Source organism: Macrosteles quadrilineatus, unplaced genomic scaffold (genome assembly GCF_028750875.1).
Source record: "Macrosteles quadrilineatus isolate MER2022 unplaced genomic scaffold, UCM_ALF_1.0 Scaffold_8__2_contigs__length_117827958, whole genome shotgun sequence".
NCBI classification, from domain to species: domain Eukaryota; kingdom Metazoa; phylum Arthropoda; class Insecta; order Hemiptera; family Cicadellidae; genus Macrosteles; species Macrosteles quadrilineatus.
The window spans coordinates 87223892-87247220 of NW_026542601.1; the positions used below are offsets into that span (position 1 = coordinate 87223892).

The following is a 23329-nucleotide window of genomic DNA, read 5'->3' on the forward strand; positions in this document are numbered from 1 at the left end:
CAACGGGAAATGCACGTTCAAAATTTTTACCTGATTTTGTAACATTGTTAGATGACTGTTTAAATACAAAAATAATGATAATAGGCAAGAATATTTACAATCTTTTATTAAAAAAACATCAGCATAACATTTTTTTATTAATCACGCCTAACTTATTAAAAATGCCTACGATTAGGAAACATAGTGATATCAGTTAGGATAGAGTTCAACTTATCCTAAAATAAAATAAATCATAAAATAAAAGCAATATTAATTTTTATAAAATAGTTACTTGTTTTGACTTTTTATAGTAATAAAACATTCCTCACACTGCTTACACTTAACAATACTTCTCAAATGTTATTAAAGTAACATTATTAAAATAATTAAAGTAATATTTACATTTAAAGAATTAATTAAATAAGAACGCCTTCGCAAAGGAAAAGCAACTACAACACGCTCCTGTATTGCGGGTATTGCATTGACTTTCTGCAGGCGTTTTTAATTTTTTTTTTATTATTTTTTTTTTCTTGTCTCGATAAAAATCTCGGCCAAAAAGAAATCTCGTCTCGTGTAACGAGATTTAAAATTTCCCGAAAATTTCCCGAAATTTTGAGACTTGACCATCCCTAGATAGAGACAATCTAACGTTAGCCAATATTCTTGTTCTGTTGCAGGTTAGATGAGGACATGTGGACGTCCATGAGTCAGGTGTACCGCAAGTCCAGAGTGGCTCAGACTTTCCTCTCCAACTACAACTACGAGGACGTCGGTGTTGTGCAACTCTCTCCTCACTCTACCTCCACCTGGACCATCTCACCACCAGACGAGGAGAACATGAAGAAGGAGGCCAGATCATGTGAGTAACCTAGGGGCTGAAATGTTAATAGTTTTTGTAGAAATTAAGAAATCCTCAAAAGTTTTTAGGTCTAAAAACTATGAAAACCTGTTTTCAAACCAACAGTTCTGGGCCAACTTGAGTGTTTCGGTTTCACAGTTTTTGGGCTTTCATGTGTTGTACAAGTGCAACTGAATGTTCACATAATCAATCACAGTCTACTCTGAATCTGCATTTTTATTAGATAAACAACAGATAAAAAAATTCAATATTGTAAATACACTTATAGCATTTGCAAGAAATAAATGTATGCAAGAGATGACTAGGTAATCTTTTAGTTTTGAGCCTCATTCCACTAGTTTTGTTTTTACAAATCTTTGTAAGGTATCTTGTTGACAGTTTACATATTATATAGCCTATATTGTACTGTAATATGGTAGAGTCTTGAGTGTCAGATCTTTAATTACCTACCTCCAGTAATATCCAACTCTCCCTGCAGACTATCGAGTTTCTGTATAGATCGACTTAAGTTTAGACAAGCATTTTGCCTCCAATGTCTGTACTCGGAAGATAAAGATCTCAGGCTAAGACACCTGCACTAAAGTGTGCTCTCTGATCATTTTTAGGGTGATACTGCACTGTTCATCAAGTCCTCACTAAGCAATGTTAAATTTTCCAATGTGCTGTAAACTAATGTACTTGTGAAATTCCCTTATCACACACTAATGCACTGGCTATGTGTTGCAGCAAATCCGATCACCGTAAAGCTGACGTGGACAGTTTCGAGACACACTAACAACCCGGAGACTCCCGGAGTGCTTACGGAGAGTCAGGAGACGATCCTGGAGGCTAACAACACGGACCGACAGACTCTGGTGCAGATGCTCAACCAGACCAATGTAGCCAATCATATGGTCATACCCAACCTGATGCCTAAGTTCATCAAAGTGAGCAGCACAGGCATCGCCTCTCCCATCACTCAGCTGATGCAGGGTACAGGTACGCGGCAGCAAGGTGACACAACTAATAGCAACCGTAACTCATGGATTATTCAGTGATTTAATTTTGCCTACTTTGATATTTTTTCCCTCATTAGAGAAACATGAAATCAGAGTCTTTTAAAATATGTTTTTTACGACAACAACTAATGTATTTAAAAATTAGTCCTGTCACAGAGGTACAAGTTACACATTTAGACACACACATAGCAAACTTGTTTACCAGCTAATTAATTTAAAAACCTGTAAATGCATCAAAAAAGGACACCAATAAAACATATAAACTATATATCTTAAAAAAATAACTGCCAACCCAACAGTTGTTTGCGTTGTCAACAGAAAACAAGTTGACATACTTTGTAGCAAGTCAAACAATATCTAAACTCGCAACCTGTCAGAACAAAATTTTTAGTGGCTCTCCCCCTTATGGTTTTTGCTTTGTTTTATTTTGCAAATTTGTTACTGCATTCAGAGGTCTGACAATCTTAAAATTTCCTTTATCATAGTTGAGGCAGTAATAAAATTAATTCCAAAGAGAAATATTAAAGCGTAGATGAAATCAATTGTCATTCTATTTAGATATCAATTTAACACAGTCTGTGATGTCTGCATTACAATTTACCATTCAACTAGGAGTATAACTGTTGAATATATGATTAACTGATCTATTTATCAGTCGGTGTTTAAATATATTAAACTAGTTTAAGTATGAAGTTGAGTAGTTTAGTGAGTCGGTGGCTCAGTCGGTAGTGTCACGGACTTCAGGCCCAAGGCAGTAGTGTCGTGGGTTCGGATCCTGGTCACTGCCGATAACATTTTATCAGTACAGTTCACCTTTGTACTGTACCGGCTCACTCCTTGCTTTGCTGTAAACGATCCATGCACAGGCGCTTAGTCTATATGGACGGGCAAATGCAAGGTTAAAAGAGGCCGCCAACCCTAAAAAAAAAGTTAAGTATTGAACCTCGGGCTTTATAACTTGAACTTGAGTTGATTCAATAAGAATTGAGAACATTAGTTATTTACTGTTTTTTATTGATTAAATTGTTTGTTAAGTAAGATTATTAAATCTTAGACTCTTATTTAATGATTATAGATAGAAAACAGGAAACAAGTTTATATTTTGTGTTCTTTTACATCTTTTATAAAAGGGTGTATTTCCTAAATGGCTTTTGCATGTTTGTGCATCAATCCAATGTGACCTAATTGTGCTGTCATATAAGTAAAACATTTTCTTCACCTATTGAAGTTATTATTTCTTTTATTTTCTTTGTCATGGTCTTAACGTTTGTTGAAAGTTTCCTATATCTAGTCCCTTATAATAATTTTCTAGTTTTGGAACTAAAATCTCTATTAAATAGAAAACTACTGTATTACATTTTTCACACACATGCAGTTTGCCTATGAAGAAAAGGATGTTATTGATGTTCTGCTACGTTGTTCAGTAGGTAAAAACTGTTAAAAAAAAACATACCATATAGTTTTTTTTTTTGTTGGTTATAATCTGCTAGAACCTGTATTTTGATCACAGACCAAAACCGTGAGCTGATCACTCCGTATCGAGATATAAACATGAGACTTCGCTACGACAATTTGAGTAATGTCTACTGGTGGGAGCTACGAGAAAACTGTAACGACTCTACCTACGAATCGGTAATGTTCCATCCAGTGAAATTAACAAATTTTTTAATGTTGGTAATAAGCAAAAGCCCACATTACGCCGAAGCACCTAGAGATCTGCCCCCACTCAAACAATGTATTGATATCAACTCAATTAGTTTTAATTTTATTTATCAATTAAAGTGACTATGCAGCGTAATAACTTGATGCGTTTTGTTATAAAATCTATAGCTAATGCTAATTGTACCTTGAATCATGTGTTAAAAGTGAAAATGACTTGCGGATTCACCATATTTAATTTTAGAACTTCTGAAAGTTAAAAAAATATTCTTGTTCACTTTAATGAAACAGTTATCCAAGCTCTAACTCGTTTACTTCTACAGCCAAAATGTCAAATGGGTAAAACAAACTGTCATGTCAGTGTAACACTGTAATTTATCAGGGTGAGGGATTTAGTTAGGCGTGTTAGTGGTGCTAGGTCGCCGTCACCTCTGCTCATGTGCACATTCTTTTTGACTTTCAACAGATCCCTTGGTTTCCCTGTTATGCTTGATTCTCAAGTCAACCTCCTAAGTCTAACCTGAAGTAATATGAGAAACAATCCTTGGCTTGTGAATAGTCTTATTCTTATTAAAAATCTTATTCTCATCATCAAATCTATCAATGTTTTGGTTCAATACAGAAGAAAATTGGTATTATTATTGTTTTATAAATTACACACAAAAAATTGATGATAAAATTTAAGACATCTGTTTATTTTAACACTTTCGCATAGTTTAAAATAAAAGAAATATTTTAGTCAAAATCTAATAAATCTTCAAAATAGCAGAATTAGGAACCAGTTGGTGGATTAAATATTTTGATTTATTTCAATTTGATTTTAACAACATGTTTTAAAGAACAAATTTTGAACCCAACTAATAAATGTTTATGTTATAATCCATTATGACAATCCTTTGCAAATTTAAATGTTTATTTACTCATATTCTAAGAACAAATAAACTCGTATTAACACTGCATTGTGAGTGTTTGATATCACATGTGACTAAACTCATGTTCCACTGCAGGTGTTGAAGAACTTGCCTTGGGCCAACTGTGATAACCTCATTATCTATACCTTCAATGACAAAGCGTTCCCCGAGGGGCTCAACATAATTAGTGGCAAGGGGTGAGTTTACAATAATCACTCTCTATAGATTTTAATTATTTTTTAATGGAGCCAATTCCTTACAGGACAATGTCACTCGTTAATTTAACATTTTTCAAAGTAATACTTCCTTTTGGTCGTCAATATGTTTTATTTTTATTTTTATGCAGACAAATCTTCGATATAAGCCAGATTTATTTTATACTATATAAAAAAATCTTGACTTTTTAGTTTGCAGAGCTATAAACGAGAAGTTTGTTTTCCGAATTGTAATATATTCAATCTTGAAAATTTACAAGAACAAAGGTATTCCAGGTTCAAGTAGATCTTATACTAAAATTATGATACATTGTTGTTACAATAGTTTATATTATAGCTCCTTAATCCAGAAAAAAAAAACTCTAAAACATGGGGACATTTTGTCCTAAAAAACCACCTTCCACCTGGTGTTATTACAATGTAATATAAACAAATGAATGTGCTGTATATAAATATCATAAGGGTGTTTATAGTTTTAGCAGGAATTTATACAAGTAGATATAATACAAAATAAAAATATTTAGTTACAAAGCATGTTTAGTAACTGTGATATCCTATGTGTTGTATAGAGCTGTGTAAGATTATGTAAATAATATTAAAATGGCTAAATTATGTGTTGCATTAATGCAATAACTAGTGTACATGTTGCTCGAATTCGAGCAATTGCAAAGTATTACAGGAGTTATTTCAAAACGAATAACAGTCATATTTACAATGAGTTTAAAAGAGTCATCTCAAAGATTACCGGTGTGTAACTCAGACCATGTTTATGTTCGTAATTGATAAACCTAAAGCCTAAAGCATTCCGTCCGGTTTTCTCCTTCTCAAAATGCCTCGCTGTACAGGCAACACAGGTCATTGATAGAGGGCCAATTGAGAACAAAAAGTTGTTTTGGGGTTGTGTTAGGGTGCATATGTAACCTAATAGTTGAGATTGTCCAGGGTCAGGTGCTGACTGTGATGAGGTAGCCTATTTTACACGCCACTATGTGTAGCTGCGGTCGTTATCACGACTACGCCTCCTGTCAGTCCTGGCTATGTTTCGTTGTCGTCGTGTCGGAGGCATTTAAAAGAAAAAAACAACAAATAAACAAATTATAGCTACACAAAATAACGATAAATGCACAAATTTAAGTTACAATCATGCCATCACGATCCAGCGACATAAAACAACGATAAATACACAAATTTAAGATACAACCATACTAATGCGTTCCGTCTTGAAGGTTATGTTTACACAAACTCAAATAGTAAATAAATGTACTCAATGCATTTCATTGAATTGAAAAATAAATAACAGCAATTAAATTATACAGCTGATCAAAATGTAAACAATTATGTTCTCAATAAGGATAACATGGGAACTTTCAAGGCCACTGGGGCAGAGCCCAAGGGACTTTTTCAAAAATGTAAGGCCAGTTTGCAAATCTACGCGACACGCTCTTTCCAATGAGACGTCAATGGATAAAATCGGTTAAGAAATGGCGGAGGAGTTCAACCGACAAAGTTTCATGTAGCGTATTAATTATATAGATTTTGAAACAGTGGATGATAGACACAACTTGTTTTGAGTAAACTTTCAAACTTTTCTTAAGTGTTTGAATAGTTTTTTTTTTTTTTTTTTTTTTTTAAGTTGAAACATTTTTTTTATTCTATTTTTAAGATAAATTGTGTTTTTGTGTGATTTAGGTAGGTATGCTAATAAATGGTCAAATTTGCTACTTCTACTATACATTTTTTTGTGACACAATGAAGATTGATAACACGTTATTTTTAAAGTTCATACAATTGTTTCAGTTATAATCACAGTAGACTGCTTGAAAATTGACTGAACTGTAACTGTCATTACGTGAACAAAAGATTTGACCATAGACAAAACATACTCCCTTAGTAGATTTGTCATCCTTATGGAACAGCTAAAGCCAGTTTTATTGTTAGTTCTGTATGTCGTACTGTAGGGGTCGTGTTTGGTTTACAATTTGTTTATTGTTATTTCAGTAATTTAAAACCTCGTATAGCCAAATAAAACGTTCTAATCATAAACAATAACTGGTCTCCTAGTTATATAACCAAAATATAAAGCACGAAAAACAAGCTTCAAAATTTACAATGGAATGAGAAGTCTACTTGTGTTGTTTAGTCTATGATTTTACCCTATAACATAAATTTTCATGCAACCATTTTCATACAATGTTTTTAGCAATAATAGACTATGTGCTTAAAGCAAAAATTGACATAAAGAACTAATAATTTATATTTTATTAATTAAAATTTTCTATTTAATCCTTAAATATTTTTAACCCACTCCAAGTTGTATATTCTATGTTATTCAGTCATCCTGATAGTGATAAGGCAGCACTGGGGATGGGGGTGTGTTTATGATGGTTCTGGTTGTTACTGGTTTGATTTTTTAAACAAAGCATGGAGTCAGGTTTTATAGAATTAAAGAAAGTAAAAAATCCAAAATTTTTACCTTAAGTCGTTAGATAGTTTTCTTGTAGATAAAATCCAACTCAACAAAATTGTTTGCATGTATTATTAAATGAGAGTATATAAGCTCATGTCACTTCTGGTGAAAAAAGAGGAGTACTGAAAACTAATGTAAAATCTCTGTGAACCATGAATGTAAAAAATGCATACACATTTTTTTCATGTCAATAATAATTTGTGTTAGAATCATCTGACAAAATGTTATGGTGATGATTGTCAATCTAACATTAACAAAAAGAAGAATCACAAAACATTTTTTCAGAGAATCTTGTTAACAGAGACCAAAATCATGTTAAAACAAAGGCAAATTAAACAATCAATGGTAAACATAAATTTTTTCAGATAATGCCAACTAAAATATTTGGGCATGACAACAATAAACATATATTTTTAAAGAAAAATGCCTTTGATTTATTTGCATTTATGCTTCAAAAACAGTGGTTTTACTTAAGTTGTCTGCACTCCTCATTTTTGGAGCTAGCAGTGACATGTCTTTATCTACCTATTACATAATGTGTACAGGTTATCAAATGTATTCATTCAGGTTGTACGATGTTTAATACAAATAATTCAATTATTGCCGCCTTTAGCAACTTTGGCGATTATGTAAATAGATGAACTGTGACTCGCATTCTATATGAACTTCATTGTCAATGTAAAATACATGTATGCTAGTGTGTAACTACCGTTTGTAAATTAAGACAATTTGAAAATTGTTGCACAAAGCTCGTGATTGTACATTTGCTTCCCCTGCCTGCTCCCCCCGGGTGATGGATGTGCTCCTAGTTGAATGTTGTCTGTAAATAGTTCAGACTCCCTAACCTCACATGTGTTCAGTGTTCAGACACATTAACATCCAGGTAATTCTACATTCATATCTCTAATTGTAAAAATTAACATGGTGTTTGGTGGGTGTAGTTGGTTTAGTAGCATAGTAGAACATTTTTGCATACTAGAGTAGACATCCCATCCATATGGACCATCTGTAGCAATTTTTTTTAATGGAACATTGTTGAATAGGCTGCTAGAAGCCTACTCGAAACATCTACCTACTCAAAATATCTACTCGAAACATTCTTTTTGCCCTCATAGTTTTTAAATTAATAATTTTAATTTTAATTTATGTTATAACATAAATTATACACATTTTAACATTTTATATATAAAATGATGCTTTAGGACAGTAATTTGTCCTTTCAGTTTGGCCTGGTAAAAAGACCACATTATACAACATAAATCACTAACTAACAGCAGTATAGTCTGCCATTGACTCAATTCATGCTCATCTTTAACATTTTATTATTAGCATGGGATGTCTTACTTTATCCGTAGTTAAAGGTAGAACCTAAATAGCAAGGAAGGAAACTGAAAATAAAGCCATTGTAGCCAAAACATACCCGTGTAGATTTTACACCTTTTTGTATCAGTTGGGAACAGTTAAAATCATGTTTCTCTTCCTGTTGTGTATTGAGTTTTAAAATGGAGCTATTAGTAAATCAATTGCTTGTCATATATCATAACCAAAGAGTAAAGAAATATCAAATTAACACTACAATATCAGATAAACATGAAAACAACGTTAATGCATTTTTAAATGTAATCGAAGGAGTGTACTTGCAATATCCTAAGTCAATATTAAAACCTTGTCCAATAATTGAATAATTATCTGCCGAGACAAATTTCAGAGAATTTCCGCTATAATATTAGTTTTTCTCGAATTCACAATTCATTTGACAGGTACACTTTCTTTCTCAGCGTCCAATTATGCACCTTTGAATTTAGGTTCTACTGTACATTTTGTGTTTGCCTAATGCTTGGTTTGTGGACTTTATAGCTTGCATTTTACTTTTGGTTTGCTTAGGTAGCTGGTAGTTATATTTGTTAATAAATAACATCCCATTTATATGAACTGTTTGCAGCTTTTAAATGGAATAAATCTAATATGAGGAGGTGCTTTTGTGGACATTCTATATGTATTATTCTTTAGTTTTTAAATTGTTATCCCTGATGTGGCATGCAATCGTTATCAACTAGTTACGCTTTCAGTGATTGACTACAGTACAATGCTGGAGATTCAATACTTTTATTTAACTATCCAAAAGTCAAGACTAATAACAACACTAAAAACTTGGTAATGCAATGTCTACTTAACTTTAACTGTAATCATAAATCATATACAAAACCTTGAAAGCAATCTAGTTGTAGTTAAATTCTTCACGTTTATTTGGGCATTATAAACCTGTGGTGATCATAAAGTACAATTGGGGGCAGCACATGATTGCTTCTATGGCATGTGGCTACATTATAGATGGTTTGTGTTTGTAGTAGCCAATCTGTTGCTTATTGTCTATATGAGACCATATGGCCTTTGTGAAGATGAGACAGATTCCTCAAGAGAAATCCAGATTTCAGATAAAACTCTGATTTATATCATAAATTTGATATCAAGACTGCTTTACAATGACAGAAAAAAAAAATCAAAAATGTAAATTATTTGGTTTGAAAGAATCCTTGCCTATTATGAATTAGAAATCTAAGGTCAACTTTTTACCTCTAGGAGATTTTTAACCTAACAATTTCTTATGTGTGGTTTTTGCCAAATAAAGCTATTCTTTCATACAGGAAACACATGTAATATACTAAATTTTACTCATAGCTATCTTTACCAGATACTTATAAATTGTCAATTTTGCTTTTAATAAATTTAAAAGCAGTTTACAAGTGCCTTTACATTTTATTTTTAATTTGTGTATTATTAATTTTGTATTCTACCAAATAATCTTTAGTTTACTTTGCATATTTTAGAAAGCTTTAGAATGTGACCGCATCAGGTGTACCACTAAATTTAAATAAGATACTTGAGATTTTTTTAAAATATCAATAACTTAGGCTATATTAAAATGTTTTGGGTTTACTTGTTAGGCCTACTTGTAGCTTTATTAACTTATTTAGAAGATAGTTTATACATTTACAGTCATTTTATATTACATAGGCAACATATTATTTAGCTTTCCTATAAAAAAAATATAAAAAAAAACTATTTATTCAGTTTACTAAACTCACTAAATATGTAAGTTATGTATCAAAACCAGAGATCTTGAATCTTAAATTTACCCAATAAAAAAAAATTCATAATCAAGATTTGATATGCTTGAATAAAAAGACATTTTTCTCAAATTTAATCGCACCTGCACTTGCTTCATAACTCTTGTATTCTTTAAAGGCAGTACAATATTTATAATCTGATTTGTTTTATTCAAGTTCCAAGCATTTAAGCATTTTACTACAGTTTTTTTTGGGATTTGTATAATTTGAGGACGGAGGATCTAGTGATGTCAATATGACCATGGAAAATTAACATGATTTTGTCATGATTTTAAAAAGTGACATTTTAGAAAATAAAACAGTAATAAGTTTTGAAGTGATTTCATAAATAGGTGTGGAAATGTATTTCCAGGAAATGTAATTTCCAGGAAATGTAATTTCCAGGAAATGTAATTTTTACAGTAGGTTCTATAGAAATTGTATTTGGCATTTGGATTTGAAATTTGCGGATTTTAACATTACTACTATGAATTTATGTTGCATAAACAATGCATTGACACCATGTTTCATTAATCACCATGTCCCATTACCATATCACCATGTCACCATCAACATGTTTCATGGTTCATTAATGTTTAATTGTCACCTGCCATGAATTAAATAGTTTGTATTGATTTTCAATTTTCACTCCCTGCCTTTTAGTATTTAGTTGTGTGTTACAATTACATAATCACTGACATAGTTGCAATTTCACTTTTGTCTGCACTAAATACATACTTGTGTTTTTCATCTATCTGCTTCTTTATTTTTAAGGTAGTTTAATTCTCCATGTTTGTAAGAGTTAGTCTCTAGGTTAATGGTTTAATGTACTCTCTGTTTTTTTTTTTTTTCAGAATCATTGGTCTTTACACGACCTTTGTCATTGTCCTGCATTCGTTCATCAGAGGGTTTTTCACAGGAATATCGTTTAAAATCATGTTTGATGATATGCCTAACGTTGATCGAGTCCTCCAGGTTAGTTGTCAATCTCATTAGGAAAACTTCACAGGAGTGGTGGTCTTTTATAAGCCAAAGCATGGTAAAGTAACTATAGTTCTTGATGAAATTGACAAATAAATGAATAAAATTGGATTATAAAACCTTACTTTGGTAGAGGTAACAAAATAAAATAAACTTCCATGTGGCAATTTTTCCTGTGAGTATAGAATCTCAACCTTTACCTGTGATATAGTTTGTATTTTCAACAAACAGTTTTTAAAAGTCCCGCCCAATACTAGCTAGCCCATGTGTCCTGCGCCATGTACCAAGTACATTTGAGGTATTGCGTGGTAATACATTTTACAGTTTTAAATAGTAGAAGAGAGGCATGTACTGTCCGCGAGAGTAAAGAAGTCCCCTGAGCTCCGGCCTATTCGTAGTTTGAAGGCGTTACGCTTGAACGTTCGCGCGACAATCACTGTAGAGCCGTCTTGACGCTGCTCTGCTAGTTTTAAGGCTTAATTTTTGTATTTAATATCTGTAGGTATGATTTTTATAAATCTACTAGCTGAACCCGGCAGACGTTGTCTGCCTTTGACTATTTATAATTTAAGTACCGTAACGTTTAATTGTCTTATTGTATATGAAGTGCTTATAACTAAATTAAAATACGTACGACAACTAATGAAACACATATAGTACAAAGGATAACCGATTCTTTATTATTGCTCTTATATTAATGCTAGGTTATGCTAGCTTAATTATTAATGGTTATTTTCATTCATGGTTATTAATGACAGTATTTTCAAGATGATTTAATTCGCTTGGCTCAATCACGTCCTGGTTGAAGTTCGTTCGCTACGCTCACTCACCTTTAGGTTGGAGCTCGTTCGCTACGCTCACTCACCTTTAGGTTGGAGCTCGTTCGCTGCGCTCACTTGCCTTCAGGTTAGCTCGTTCGCTACGCTCACTTGCCTTCAGGTTAGCTCGTTCACTATGCTAACTCGCCTCCAGCAGGTTGAAGTTCGTTCGCTATGCTCACTCACCTTTTGGTTGCAAATTAGCTTTTGTCATAAATGTAAAAGAAATAATAGTTCTGCACCCTGTTGGTAATCCTTGTAACTTTAATGCTATTGAACATCATAGAACAGAACCAACTTGTTTAATTGAATCAGCTGTTAAGATTCATTAATTCCATTTCTCATAAGGTTAACATGGGAAACTCCAGAGCCACTGGGGCGGAGCCGATTGGACGGATCACGAAATTGATGGTGTATAAACCTATTCCATGAAATTCTACACGTATGTACCAAGTTTCGTGGCAATCGGTTCAGCGGTGTCTGAGTTTGTCACTGCCAAATATATATATATACAAACATCCTCTTTTATACTTATAGATGACATAATATTTTTTTGCATAGTCATACAATCGAAGGAAACCCATTTTCTAGTGTTACTAAGGCAAATTAATAACCTTTCTACTTTATGATTTTTGTTTAGTTAAATGTAACAATACCAATAAAATACAATACAATAAAATCCTTTTTAAATCCGAGTTTGAAAGCATTAAACCCAAGTTGAACCTCGTTTGTACGAACCTCAATAAAACAAATTCCTCGTTAAGACGAATTTTTTTTAATCCCCTTGACACTTTCATATAGGTCAATGCTAAAAACACCTCTATACAACGTAGTTAAGTTAAAAACCTCCATAAGACGAATTTGTTTGTGACATGGGCTAGGACTGATTAACCTCTATACAACAAATTTCTTAGCACAAAACCTCTACAAGACAAACGTGACCTCTATAAGACGAATTTATCATAATCTTAACCTCCATAGTACGTAGTTTTCAGAACAAACAGAATCTTGTCTCAACATGAAACCCCCACCCATCCCTCCTCCTTCCTCAGTCATTGTTTGGAGAAACCTTGGAGCGAAGAGATACCTCTATAAGAAGAATAACAGCAGAATTAAACCTCGATAAAACGACCCTCTTTATTAAGAATACCTCTATAGTACGAATTTTTCCCGTACCACTTGAAATTCGTCTTATAGAGGTTCAACATCCATGAATATACTTATGGTGAATGCATATTACCGGTAATACACGAGTACAGCAGTTTCAATAGCACTCATCGCAATAAACAACTTATTATTAAAGTTATTAATCCTATTACTATAAACCTAAGCAAAAAAATCAAGAAAACAAGCAAAACCCCTTAGTTTGTGACCCAAAGTCTACGACAATCACGCGGTTTGACGCGTTCACATCAGGTAACACGCCATTAAGGTCTATAACATTTCTGTAATGTTAAATTGCTATCCATCCAAGTTTCGTCCAGATAGAAAATTTCCCTTTTTTGTTCCCTTAGCTTTCTTATCCCTCGCAAATACTTAAACCTCCAATTAACGATGTCAGGACTTTTAATCAAACATTTTCTTTTAGGACCAAATTTCTTCCACTTGAAACCTATATCTTTTAAGAGACGCCGAAATGCCCATTCGCTCGATTTAAAATGAATTCTTTCTCTCAAAACAGGTAATAGTTTTTTACATGTAGGGACAATTTTTTTGTTCTTGTAAAAATCGCGTATTACATCTACAATTACACGCCTATCAAAGCTATCTATTTGAACTTTATGGTGGTCAGCCTCCTTGCGTTTTTTCCCGGGTGTACAGAGTTTATCATCCGGAGTTTGTTTGCCGGCTTTTCTAATTCGTTTATTAGTTTTTCTGGAACTTAACAATAGTTTGCGGTACGTTCTGTTGCCTTTTCTATCGGCACTAATAAATTGTTGTCTTTACATTCGTTGTCACAACACTCGATCACCCGTCTAATTAAATCCCTCTCTCCACTATGTATAGTAGCACCACGTTTTCTTAAATCATTAGCTACAAGGACCGTCCAAAACAAAACGTGAACACACGAGACTGCAATGAATCAAATGACGTGACCACATAATGATAATCCACTTACCAAAACAAAGATATGAGTAATTATGTTTACAACAGTTGTTTACAGACAGACATCAAGGAGAGGCGCTCAGATGCTTAGCGCCTGCAAATAGTGCGCGATACCCTCCAAACATAGCTGCGTATCGCTCTGGCTCAAGGGACTTCTTTACTCTCGCGGACAGTATCTATCTCTTGATTTATTTATCGAATCACTAGATATTTGTGGACATTAATTTAAACTTGAAGTACTTTAATTTTAACTTAGAATTTTACTTAAGTGTTTTAGCATTTCCCAAATTGCTGCAATGGTCATATTAGTTGTACAATGAATATTTATATTAAAATAATTGAAAAAAAACATTACACACTCCTGCAGTGTACATACCAGAGCTTTATAATAATGACTGGGTAGCCTGATTATAGATTTCGCTTTAGAACTAGACAGCCTGTTGTCAGTTGTCATGTTATTTACTTTGAGTCATTTCACTCTTGCTCTGAAGCGGAAGCTCAAGTATCTGGAAGTGAATAACATTTGAAAATGTGGTTGGATTTGTCATAGTTGGGAAAGTTAGTCAAAATTTCTAACTAGTTAGAAGTTAGAAGTTAGTCCCATAAAAAGTAACTGATAGAAGTTACTAGTTAGTTAGTTTAACAAGTAACTGATAGAAGCTATTAGCTAGTTGAAAAACTAACTGATAGAAAATAAAGTTAGTTTTCGACATTTGTAGAAGACAGCTGTTTGTTGGACGGTTGTTTTAAAGGATTTCATATGTAATGAATTAATGACACATCTTGGTTATTAATTATTGTGTTTTAAATAAATATTAACTAGTTGCCCTGCCCGTGCTTCGCTACGGGGTGAAAATACAGAAAAGAATAATTCGGTTTTACTTTAAGATACTATAATATACTATAAGATACTATAATATACTATAAGAAACAGTTACAACACACTTACCAGGAAACATATAGGCAAAGGTTAAATTCTGCTTAGTGATTATTTAAATTAAGATCTCTTAATGTACTGTATTACAGTACTATTATTTTATATAGTGTATATCATTTAAAATATATGCAAAACTATAATTCATTGATCTCATGGCACCGAGAAACAACTTTCCTTGTAAACAAATTACATTAAATAGCAGAACAGCATTTCTGACAACAGCTGGAGTTTCATAACAATATTTGTTTCCCATGTTAATCTTATGGAGAAAATACGAAACTTTAAAGGGCGGCCCCCAGGCCTCACTCAATTATTTCCTAAAAAAGAAAGTTTCCTGCACAACGTCACGTTACGCTCTTTCCAATGACACCAAAAACATGTCAATCGGTTCAGTAGTTTCGGAGGAGTAATTGTCACAAAAATCTTGCTTGCGTATTAAATAAGTATAGATTTAACATCGTCACATTTACATTTCATGTAATGTAAAAGCATTCATTACTACAACACAATTTACTTTAAATGCCTATTAAACTTTAAAGGAAGTTGTTTTTCAAAATTGGCGTCGCTGATTCTTCCTCGTCTGTTACTCTGTTAGTGATGACTAGGCTTGCCGCTCTGAACAAGCGTTCGCAGTGAACAAAGGTGTTTTTTTAATTTGTAGATTTGTATTACTAGTAATATTATTATAATGTATTTGTTTCATGACTAGTGAATATTTTGTTAGTAAATTTATGTAAGTTTATTACTAAATAATGATTTACACATTAGTTTGCCGTGAGCGAATACTGAAGCAATGTCAGTGTGGTAGTCAGATACACATCGGCAACGTCGCAGATTCGCACGTGCTCCCGCCCGGCTGGGAAATATCGTACAAACACCAGGCGGCCCGCTACCAATCACGGGATAAATTGTTGTCTACAAATATAAATCTGTTTAAAAACCACCTTTGTTCGCATTATAAAATCTGTCATATTGGTGTAATTTCTTGTGTCACGGCAAACACGATGGTATTTTGAACGAAGTCTTATTATCGATGTTAGCATACGTTTTAAAAATTAACAGCAGCACAAAAACTATTGTGAATAAAATTTTCAAAATGCATGGAAATGTTAACAATGAAACTACCAATAAGCCATAAAATTTTTAGAAAGATTGGCTCAGTGGTTTGTTTACAAATAAATTTTAATGTTCAGTTTTAGTGCATAGTTTCTTAAAAACCGGTATTTTTTATGTTCTTTCAACTATATAAATTTTTCTGGTAAACGGGATTTTTTTAAATTGATACCACGTAAAATGTATTTAAACCAGCTTATATTTAATTTTTGTTTCAACAAAATCGGATAACTCATATCATATCAGATATATATAGGCTCAAACTCGAGTGCACATATTTATTTCCCCGACAAAGGTGATACAAAAACTTGTCATCACTCAGTTTTCAATAGTTCAAAAGACAAAAACAAATCATCTCACCTTTCCTGACATAAACATAACTTTCGATACACAAACATAAGTTACAACTGAAGTTCCCGGTTAGGTAAAAACACAGTTTGTTGATGTTCAATTAGCTAAATTTTACACTAAAATTTATTGTACAACAATTAATGAACAGCAATTAATGGATTACGAAATATTAGATAATTTTTTAAAGTCTGATGAAGATTTCCAGTGTGATAAAAGTACAGTTTACTACTAAATTTAAAAGTGACCTATTTGTGGTGAGATAAAGTTTAAAAGAGCATGGGAAACGCATTGAGAAATACACTATACCTGTACTAAAAAATAAAAATGATTATATAGTATTTAAAATATTTAACTATCACTAAAATATATATAACGACAAGACAACTAAGAAACTAACAAAAAAATAACACCTGTCACGGTCAGATATTGAACATCGACTGAAGTGAAGACATTGTTTTGACACTTGAGATTACAGTAGGCCTACAACATATCAATCGCCAAACAAACATTCCCCCTTCCCACCCTTCGGTGCTTGGGGTGTTGTTATTGGCTGCCATTGGCTCGCCCTCCGGGTCTGCTGCATACCAAAGCGACTGGACTTTGACTTTCTCTTTCCCCACCCCCCACGTTGTTTGTCACAAGGGTGCTGACCTCTCAAGTACGCACGCAATACGCAACCCTCACTGAACACGTAAAATAAATAACCCGTACTGGAGGAAATACTTTCACCTGATCAGAAAAGCTAACAATTTAAAACTAGCGAATATATTATCTATTCGTTGTCTAATAAACTAACTGAGTAGAAGTTATTTCCAGCTCTTTTTAGAAACTAACTAATAAAATAGAAGTTAGCAAAAAAAAACGAACGAATAGCGCTATTTGTTAGAATTTCTATTCGTTATTCCCAAGTATGGACACCAAAATCATTAATTGATAGCTGTGAAAAAATTACACAGAAGGGTAAGAGTTAGGATAGTTCTCTAATAGAAAAGCCTTAAAAATACGGATAGCTTATCAACACACAGTAAATATATTATTTTTCCAATTCTAAACTTTACAACCACAACTCATTTCCAGCTTTGCCTTGACATCTACCTGGTGAGGGAGAGCGGAGAGCTGGACCTGGAGGAGGACTTGTTTGCCAAGTTGGTGTTCCTGTATCGCTCCCCGGAGACCCTGATCAAATGGACAAGACCTCCGGAAGAGATTCCACCAGAGGAAGCAGAGGATTTACCGCAGCTGCAGCAGTGAACACAGTGACATCGCGTTTTTGTCACTACCATCGCTGTCTAGTAGCGACAAGCTACTAGACACGTGCAGCTGGTTAAGTTGACGTTCCAAGCTCCAACAATGGAATACTCTGTGGAAATACTTTTTTCACAGGATGGAGTTGCATTTTATAAGTTTCATAATATTTAGAGCTATTTTTAAATGTCCTGGAAGAATTTTAGCAACGGATGAATTTTTCAAAGTAAAATGTAGAATGTCAAAGGAAATATCTTGAAAAAAAAATCAGTTGATTTATTTTTTGAATTGAGAACACCATAATGCATTATACCATAAACCTACTGGTCTGAAGTCAATGGAGTATTGTATGTAACATGCAAGACAGTAATGATCACAGTAATAAGCTAGTACTGGCCAGCTACATGTGGCCAACAAATGTGTACAACAAATATGGTATTCAAAGAACATGGGACTGTAGATAGCTTATTAATGGTGGATGATTTGTTGTATCCTCACCGACCTCATCCCATCAAACAGTTCAATCATTTTCATCTTACTAACAATTTTTAATTAAAATATCTTATGAAGTAGATGAAAAATACTCAAAAACTTAATGGAGTGCAAACAAATCCAATGGCTGACGAAATAAAATTAGTCAACAAATTATTGTTTTTAAAGCTAGAATAAAGTAGTGATGACTACTCAGTTGGGGCCTTTTGGGAACATTTTGGTCCTGTAGAATGCTAATGAAACAAAGATTAAATATTTGATACAATATTGTATATAGTATTTTAAGGTTACTTTTAATTTTGTGTATGTTCTGTGTATGTTTTGTTATTGTTGTGGATGATGCTAATGTGTATGTTTTTAATTGTTATTTCTCAGGGTTTATTGGCTGGAAATGGCAAGAGTTCACTATTTCAAGATTCTATTTTCTTGAGGATATATTCTTGAGGTCCATTGACAGGGTGCCCCTTAAGGTGTACTTTAAAGCTATCAATATACATTCAAAAATGTGTTAGTAATTGGTTTTTATTCATACCTACTTACATTTTTATTTCAATTATTCACTCAACTAAATATGTAAAAAAGTATCTTTTCCCTATATAATTGTTGTCAGTGCCTCAAGTAATGCTAAGCCAATTTTTGGCTTTGGGTGTAAAACAATCATTATACAAAAGGCACAAAAATTACTCCTTTTTGTTTGTAAATAAATACAGCTTTTAAAATATGTTTTTTGTTACCTTATATGAATCTTAAAATAGATAATGCAGTTAAATAATAAAATATGGCATTGTGTTTATTATTCACAAAATTTGGTAGATCACAACAAGTTATTGACCTTAAATAGTAGTAGTTTTGAGCCTAAAAGTTGTGTTGTGCATTTACAACTTACAAGACGCACAATCATATATAGTTCATGGAATGCATGATTTTTACTTTTTATACTTGTGTGTCTTTGTCCTGTAAATGAGGATAATCATTGTTGTATCCATGCTTGTGCAGATTCTTCCTATTGGATGAAGGAAATTATTGTCTTAAAACTTGTTATTTGTATCAGTGTTTTCTAGATTGTATGATTTTTTAAAGTTTTTTCTAATTTTATTTCATATATTTAATTAATGCTAAATCTAATAATGATGTAAAAAAAACACAAATTTTATACTGTTGTACAATAATTCTTTATTTAATTTATATTATTTCTTGTTACAATGTAGACTTTTTAGATATAAGTTTATATTTAATATTTTGTTATTTATTTTTACAGTTACATATCTTTAAACGGAATACAAAAGTGTTAATTTTATTGTTATTGATACGTTTGATTTTATTTAATGCAATTTAATCAAACTTTATAATACTTACTTAGAAAGTTTAAATTTCCAATTATTTAAAAGTTCAATGTAGACATAGATGAATAAAAAAATATGGTTTAAACTAAACATTTTAGTGCTGAAATTGTGTAGGATTTTTCTATTTGCGTAAAATAGTTAGTTGTGGTTACCATTTTTTTACATTTGCTATCTTAACTTATTGAAATGGTGCTCATAGTTTCTTAGCTATTAACATCACCATTTCCTGTTATTTTAAAATTCTATTTATTGAATCATTCCATGGCATGATGTAGTTGTACCATAAACTTACAAAGAGTCAAAGGTCTCTTTACTCTCTTTCATGAATTAGAAATTGGTTTTGTGTCATTTGAACCAGTGTTACACCAATTTTGAATTGATTAATGTTTAGTATTTATGTAGTTAAATTTTTGCCTCTCTTCTTCAATCTTGATAGAACTATCTTGAGACGCAGGGCGTGTTTTTTTAGAAGTCCATACTTAAATTGAGTAAGTTCTTAGGGAATTGTAGTTGGTCTTTTTCTCATAGTTAGATGGATGTGATATCTACGTGAATTATGTAACTGTAAAATACAATTGCACCTGTTAGTTCTAAAGTCAACGACCTAAAAAGTGCCTTTTTTGCCTACTTAAATAAAAAGATAAACTAAATAATTATTAAAAAGAAAATACCCTAAAAATTTATTAAACCTTACAAAATTTGTTACAATATTGCAAAATTATTATTTTTTTAGTGTCCCACCATCATATCCTAGGACGCTAGTTCTAGTTGCGGCACTATTACATAAATAAAGTCCATTAGTTATTGGCGGGATTAGAACCCAGGACCTTGGGCACCAAAGCCACAAGCTCTGGGGGTCAGAAAATATGAAAATCTAATCATATTCATAAAATGTTATGTTAGTTAAAGGTTTAATTATATTGAACTTTGTCTTTCTTTAAACAGATGATTACAAAAAATATGCTTCTATTCCAATTTGTAAATAAATAAAGATTTTTAGTGTTGCTTAAATGTTCACCAAGGAACATCAGTTTTTCATTTACAGATATAATAAATAATTTAAACTATTCATTTTGAACATAATCATATTGCAAATATATTAAAACCACCTATTGAAATATAACATGACCGTTAAGCATTACAATACAAGTTAATCGATAATACAGTATTAATATTCTAAATTGTAACAATCCAAATTTTTAAGTCTTGTGTTATTTTTAAAATGATTTTGGAGTGACTTATTTTGGCTATGTTTACAGTAGCAAAACATGTCTCACGCTTACACTAACAAAACATCATTACATCATTTGCTATGTAAAAAAAAAAAAAAAAAAAACTAAACCAATTGAAGAAATATTTCCATGTAAAGAATAAATAATTAAATATAAACGCCTTCGCAAAGTTTTTTAAAATGTTTAATTAAAATTTTGTTTTTAAAATATCTTGTTAGTGTTTCAATCTCCCCCAAAGCTTCGAAATAAAAAATCATTAAAAAATCTCAAAGTTTCGGGTCTTGTCCATTACTACAAATTTGTACATCTGAATATTAAAAAGCAAGCAAAAAATAAAAAAAAAATTCACTTATTAGGTCTGAGGCTCTTAGTTTATTTGTAATACTTATTGGTAATGGCACTTTGGTGTTTAAATGCTGCGTTAGATTCAAGAAATTTGTATATTCTGATTAGGTATTTAATAAATTTAAAAATGTCTTTTTCTGTTAGAGTAATTTTAAATTTTACACATATGTAAGACCATTTGATGTAATCATAACTTAAATTTTCTAAACAAAACTTTTAAAATTTGACAAGTCTTCCAAATAAAACTTTTGTCATGTGTTCTTCAAAAATCTTCCAAAATCATTATCTTCCATTCTCATGTTCTTTTCCTTTGGTTAAATTGCCAAACAATCGGTCTTGTGTTAATCGGCAACAACTGTCATCATCATTGTCATTGTAATCTGTATGGATCTTGGGGATTTGATTGTAACCCTAAGATTTATATCGGACTTGTGCCTTTTTTATGTGCTTTGCTAAGTCATGTTGGTGAACAAGTAAACATTTACAATCATACTGTTCTCTCTTCTTGTTTCCTGTGATATCTGTAGATTAGGTTGTTTCATTTACATGGGCATCCTTCTAAATGAATCATAAAACTATTTCAGAGTCAAGTGTAATAAAAACTAATGGCCAAGGTCAACTAAAAAATTGAGTTTAATAGTTCTTTAGTAGACTAAGAAAACAGAGTGTTTTTTAACGGTTTTTAATTTTACATCCTGTGATGAGCATTACCCCAGTAAGGTGAAGGCAGCTATCCAGTTGTATCTTGTATTGTTTGTAACTATTATTCCTTGGCGAAACACTTTACAAAGGGAAAGATTGTTTGTGGGCTTCATAAAACATGAATACCAATAAGTAAAATATTTATGTTACCAACCCAAGAAACATTTATAAATAGGTTAAAGGCATCAAATCCAAAAATCTTGTTTGAAATGGAGGTTTTTAAATTAATTTACATTTAAACTGTATTTCTGGAGTATCGTTGTGGTATTAAAAGTAATGCTTTTCAACAAAGAGATTCTGACCCATATGCAAAAATAGTCAATACATGAAAAGGTTTATTATTTTAAAATGAATTCTTTGTCGAAAACAGATAGTAATTGAGACTATGTCTTAGTTTTTTTAAATTGACTCAGATTTGTTATCCTCCAGAAAGTGCATTTTTATTAAATTACTACTATATACTCTATTTTTACTGATATTTTCAAGTTACCATACTTTTAATTGAGTTGTTTTACTACATTTATTTCTTCGTACTAGTAATATTGATACATTTTTTATTCTTTATGGGAAAGAAAGACTCAACTTTTATTTGGTGAAAGCGGCACATTTAATAGAAACTAATTAATGTCCTCTTTACAAATCCAAGATTTATTTTTGGGATTTTCATAATAACAAATTAATTTTGGTCTTGCACCCTATGTTGATATTTAAACTAAGTGTGACGTTCAGTTTAGGATTTTTTAAATCTACATAGTTTACAATAATTATTAGATTATTTTTTGTCTAATGATTTAGAGAGTTATTGCTGTAAATCCGGTTTATTTATTTACAAATTCTCAATTACTACTATGTACTAACAATGTTCTTTGGCAGAAACAAAAATTAACGGTTGAGAGACAAATTTCACTGTGACAAATTTTATTATTTTTATTTTGAAACTATTACAATTTGAATTTAGTTTTGGTTTGCCCATGCAAAAAACTATACAGGGTGACAATTAAGTCTGAGGACGACTTCATAACTTTAAAACGAAAAGATCACAACTAAATTTGGTATACAGGGTGAAGAAAAAGTCAAGACCCCCTCTAATATTTTTCCAAGTAAATATACAGAGATATCCTTTTGGTGGACGAGCAATCTTAGCAGGAAGTTTCATTTTATCATTTTAAAATTTTTAAATGTCCCCCAAAAGGGGGGATTTGGGGGGCAACTCAAATATTTTAAACGTAAACCCCCTTCAAGTGACACCTCATTTTGAAGTGTTTACAAAAACTTAAAGAATGGTGTAAACTCACCTTACAATATTCATTTAGGCTAGGCCTATTCTATAAATGTTTAAAGTTAATAAGTTAACAAAGATATGGATTACAAAAGGTGTTTTATTTAAACAAATGAACAATTAACATGCAATGAGAAAAGGCTTGACGTTACAATGAAAGGATTGACAATGGTGTATGGGGTTGAAATTA

The 23329-nt window shown here is 32.0% G+C and overlaps 1 protein-coding gene across 11 annotated transcripts in view; it reads left to right on the plus strand.

Moving 5' to 3' along the window:
* LOC129000065 (piezo-type mechanosensitive ion channel component) overlaps nt 1–23329 on the plus strand; it is a 213208-nt gene that overhangs the window by 185388 nt on the left and 4491 nt on the right. For 8 of the 11 annotated variants that reach the window (XM_054426932.1, XM_054426925.1, XM_054426934.1 and 5 more), the window contains 4 exons: nt 657–838; nt 1565–1831; nt 3347–3468; nt 4503–4603. In XM_054426932.1, coding sequence (XP_054282907.1) covers nt 657–838; nt 1565–1831; nt 3347–3468; nt 4503–4603 — 672 coding nt within the window. Of the gene's footprint in view, nt 1–656; nt 839–1564; nt 1832–3346; nt 3469–4502; nt 4604–11049; nt 11171–17578; nt 20538–23329 lie in introns of those variants that run through there. The other 3 variants (XM_054426930.1, XM_054426936.1, XM_054426928.1) reach the window with 2 other exon arrangements.